We start from the raw sequence: 3,863 nt of genomic DNA, 5'->3' as shown, positions 1-3,863 counted from the left end.
TCTAGGCACTGTGGCAACTCACACATGTTGCTGCTGATCCACTACGTCATCTTACTGGTGACACACAGCTCTTCCGCCTCCCACCAGATCTCCAAATCTTCTGTCGTCTTGGGCCAAGTATGCATGTAGCATAACAGCAGGTGACACTTTTCTCCTCAAGGTCACTTGTTCTTGTGAGACACTAAAGGAGGTCAGAGACAAGCTTTAGTGTGTTATGCAGGTTCCATTATCCTCATGATTCTAGTATGTCCTTATGAGTCACAGTTCATCCATGCTTTTGTCTACACCCATCTTTCCCCCAAATGTTACTTTTGCTGACTAGCAGTGAATTCAGTCTCAACACCAGATACAAAGATAGCAGCTTTGTACAGACTCCTCCAGCTCTAGCAATTGCCTGAGTTCTAATCTCAATAACTGACCTCTTTATCGACACCACTAGTGGTTCCGCTTTTCTGATTGTAACTTCAGTGACACAAAGTCTAAGAGGAAAGCACTAAGGGAATGATTTTCATGATGATTCCAGATAACTATAACTAGACCCATGTTTGCCATGTGAGGGTCTTTAGGTGAAGCTGCCACTTTGATGCATTGTGGGGCAAGTATTCAACTTTAGACAACGCATGTTCCATATGATTGTTTTATGGTACGGGGAGGGAGATGGGAGGGGGGTTCAGGATGGGGAACACGGGTACGCCCGTGGTGGATTCATGTTGATGTGTGGCAGAACCAATACAATATTGTAAAGTAATTAGCCTCCAATTAAAATAAATAAATTTAAATTAAAAAATATAAAGTCAAAAATTCAAGACAGAGAAAGTATTAGTAGAAAGTTACTCTGGACACCTGTTTCCAAATGACATGGAAGGAGTTTTTGTTTAAAATTAAATCTTCTGATCCAGACCACAGATGAAGCAACCACAGGACTACCATTTCTTGTCTGAGGTCTGCAGGTGTGCATTTCAGCTGGGGTCCTGCAGCAGGGGGGCTCTCTCTTATTAAGATCTGGGGTTTTTGTACAGCTTTTCTCATTACTTTAAGCACTGTGAGTTCCCAGACTGCACAAAAGTACGTTGCGGAGTCTTCTGGCTGTAAGGCTGAAATGGTGAGGCTGATGGAGTTCCGTGCTCTCTGAAAGTTTACAGAGTAGCGGCCATTCCTTGCATTCGGGCCAGAAGATTCCTGACGAATAAGGAAAGTCATCTCTCCACTGGGAAGGTGCTTATACCAAAAAAGGTAGTGCGTGTACCCACTCCAACTTACTTCATACCGACAGTTCAGAATGACAGATTGCCCTATTTGACTGGTTATGTATGGCTGGTCTTGGGTAACTTTCTGGGCCACACCAGATCCTGTGGAAAAAACCAGAAAACTGAGCTGAACTAGTGAACGAAATAATGTAGGCATTAGACTAATTTGAGACCCAGAGAAAACCCAAATTGAAATCATAATAGATATGCTTTCCTCCGATCCTCCTTTCCTCCCCAAGTCCCTGTGAAGCTCCACGTGCCTGTGTGCAGGCCTTTCACCCTGAACACTCGCACCCATGTTTGCAAGCATCCCTACCAGAGAAGGGGAAGGCCAGGAGCACCCAGAGCAGACTGGAGAGCGGCATGAGGCATGGAATCCCCTGCACGAATGTGCTCAGTTCTGCCTCAAGCTGAGAGTTCAGTGTCTTTGAGTACCTGGCAGCCCAAATACATAGTACCCAATACCTGCGTGACTCCCCCCAACAGGAAGTGGGAGTTGTCATGCTTGTAGACCACGTGGTCTGTGCACAGATGAGAGAAAGTCTGACTCACCACAGACCTTTATTTTGTCTACTTGTCTTTCTCGGGGCATGAATTACCTGATCACTAATGACCTATGCAGTATCTGAAAGGGACCTGAAAAAAGCAATTCTCATGAAAGGTTTGAGCTGAGCAGAACTGAGGAATAAACAAGTTGACATACTTTGGTAATTGATCAGCAGAATAGCTTTACCAGCCCATTTAGAACATAATTTAGTATATGCCATGAACCCTTCTTATACTCTATTTACTGGTCATCATTTAGCCTATGCCAACTTTCCTCCATCCGGTGTCTAATGACTCTTTTAAGAAGCTCATAGAACTTCATCTTTTTTAATGAAAGGCAATCTTATCCAAATACTTAATATATCTCCTATTTACTGGGTTCTAGAGCTCTAGTTAGGTTTTCCTATAAATAAGTTACTTCAAGATCAAACAATAACAAATCAGTCCTTCTGACTTTCGGAATGTATTCCATTATCTATGTGTTATGAAATTATAACAGGAATAAAACATTTTTTGTACAGCTTTTCCCATTACTTCAAGCACTGTGAGTTCCCAGACTGCACAAGAGTATTTTGTGGAGTCTTCCAGCTGTAAGGCTGACGTTGAGTCTTACTTATTAGACTTTGAAAAGGATCAGGATATTCAGACCTGCTGCCTCCCAAAGTAAATCATGCTTCTTAGACCATGTGTCCTAGAGTTGTCCTCACGTCACGTTTTCTATGTCATTGGCCCAAAGAGTTCAGTCTCACTTGTTAGTGGCTTATTATTTTTCTCTTTGTAAAATAAAGTCAATAGAAGCACGCCAGATCTTTCTGTGACACAATGCTATAATGCACTCCTGCCAAACTTGGTACCAACAGGCTGCAGACACTTAGTACCTGTCAATACCACAGAAGCTGGTGACTGAAGTTCTGTATACTGTTACCAGATCATGTAGAATGTAACTGTCAATCTTCCATCTGGTTTCATTGTTTTAATGGAAGAATTAACATAAAATAGTCAAAGGTAAATAGACAAGTAGAAAGGATAGTACAGACAAGTTCTCTGAAATGGTGCCAGTCCTTTAATTTTAGGACAAGGTAACTAGTGATGCAGGAATAAAAGTGTGCATTTAGTTGAGATGTCTACTCCTCTGTCTCATTTCACCTCGGAGTGCAGACAGGCAGCCAATGCCCTGGTTTGCAATTATTTATAACTAAGTAGAAGAGACCACGGATGCCCACAGCAGCCTAGGCAGTAGCATGATAAAATGAAATATATATATTTACAGAATAATTACAGACATAAATATAAGGAAATTGATACTGATAAATTTTATCAAAACTCAGAACTTACTCTGATTCACCAGTTTTTACAGGCACTTTTTTGATGCATAAGTCTATGAGACTTTATCACATGTGTAGGTTCTTGTAACTGTCACAGAAATCACAATACAGAACTGTCCCATCACTCTAAAAACTGTCCCTTTGCACACGTTCTCACCCCTGCAATCCCTGATCACCCCTGGCAACTACTGATCTCCTTTTCATTTCTATATTTTTCCTTTTAAGAATGTCATGTAAGTAGAATCATACCTTATGTATGGAATCATTATGGATCATAACCATACTATCCAGTAAGTGCTATACATCAAGTAGCCTTCTGAGATAGACTTTTTTCCACTCAGCATAACACTCTTGAGATCAGTCTAGCTGATTGCATGTCCCAGTAGTCTGTTCCTTTTAATCACTACAGACTTTTCTCAACTAAAGATGGTTTGACTTGTGCTTATTGACTTTATGGTGGTGAGAAAGCCATTCAGTTGAGAGCATACTTTGAATTTTGATCTTTTGCTGGGCTAGCACAATGCAGCCTGATATTCTCAGGTGATGATGGGAGTGAGCTGAGCTTCTAGTCAGCCCCAGAATCACGAGCATAAATAACCTTTCTGCACCCACACCTTTCTGTTTTTCACTCTCAGCTCAGCAGTCAGTAAATTACATGAGATTCTTCTATACTTTACTGTAAAATAAACTTTGTGTTAGGTGATTTTTCCCAACTGTAAGTTAATGTAACTGTTGAGCATAATAA

General features: G+C 41.1%; 1 gene segment (V, D, J or C); it reads right to left on the bottom strand.

Annotated features, from left to right (window-relative positions):
- Positions 820 to 1,612, bottom strand: LOC108636892. The segment is given in 2 exon segments: positions 820 to 1,349; positions 1,564 to 1,612. Coding segments are annotated over 2 exon segments (579 nt in total).

Source organism: Capra hircus, chromosome 10 (assembly GCF_001704415.2).
Source record: "Capra hircus breed San Clemente chromosome 10, ASM170441v1, whole genome shotgun sequence".
NCBI lineage: Eukaryota > Metazoa > Chordata > Mammalia > Artiodactyla > Bovidae > Capra > Capra hircus.
Note: the sequence above shows the minus strand (reverse complement) of the source record. Positions and strands in the feature narration are given on the sequence as shown.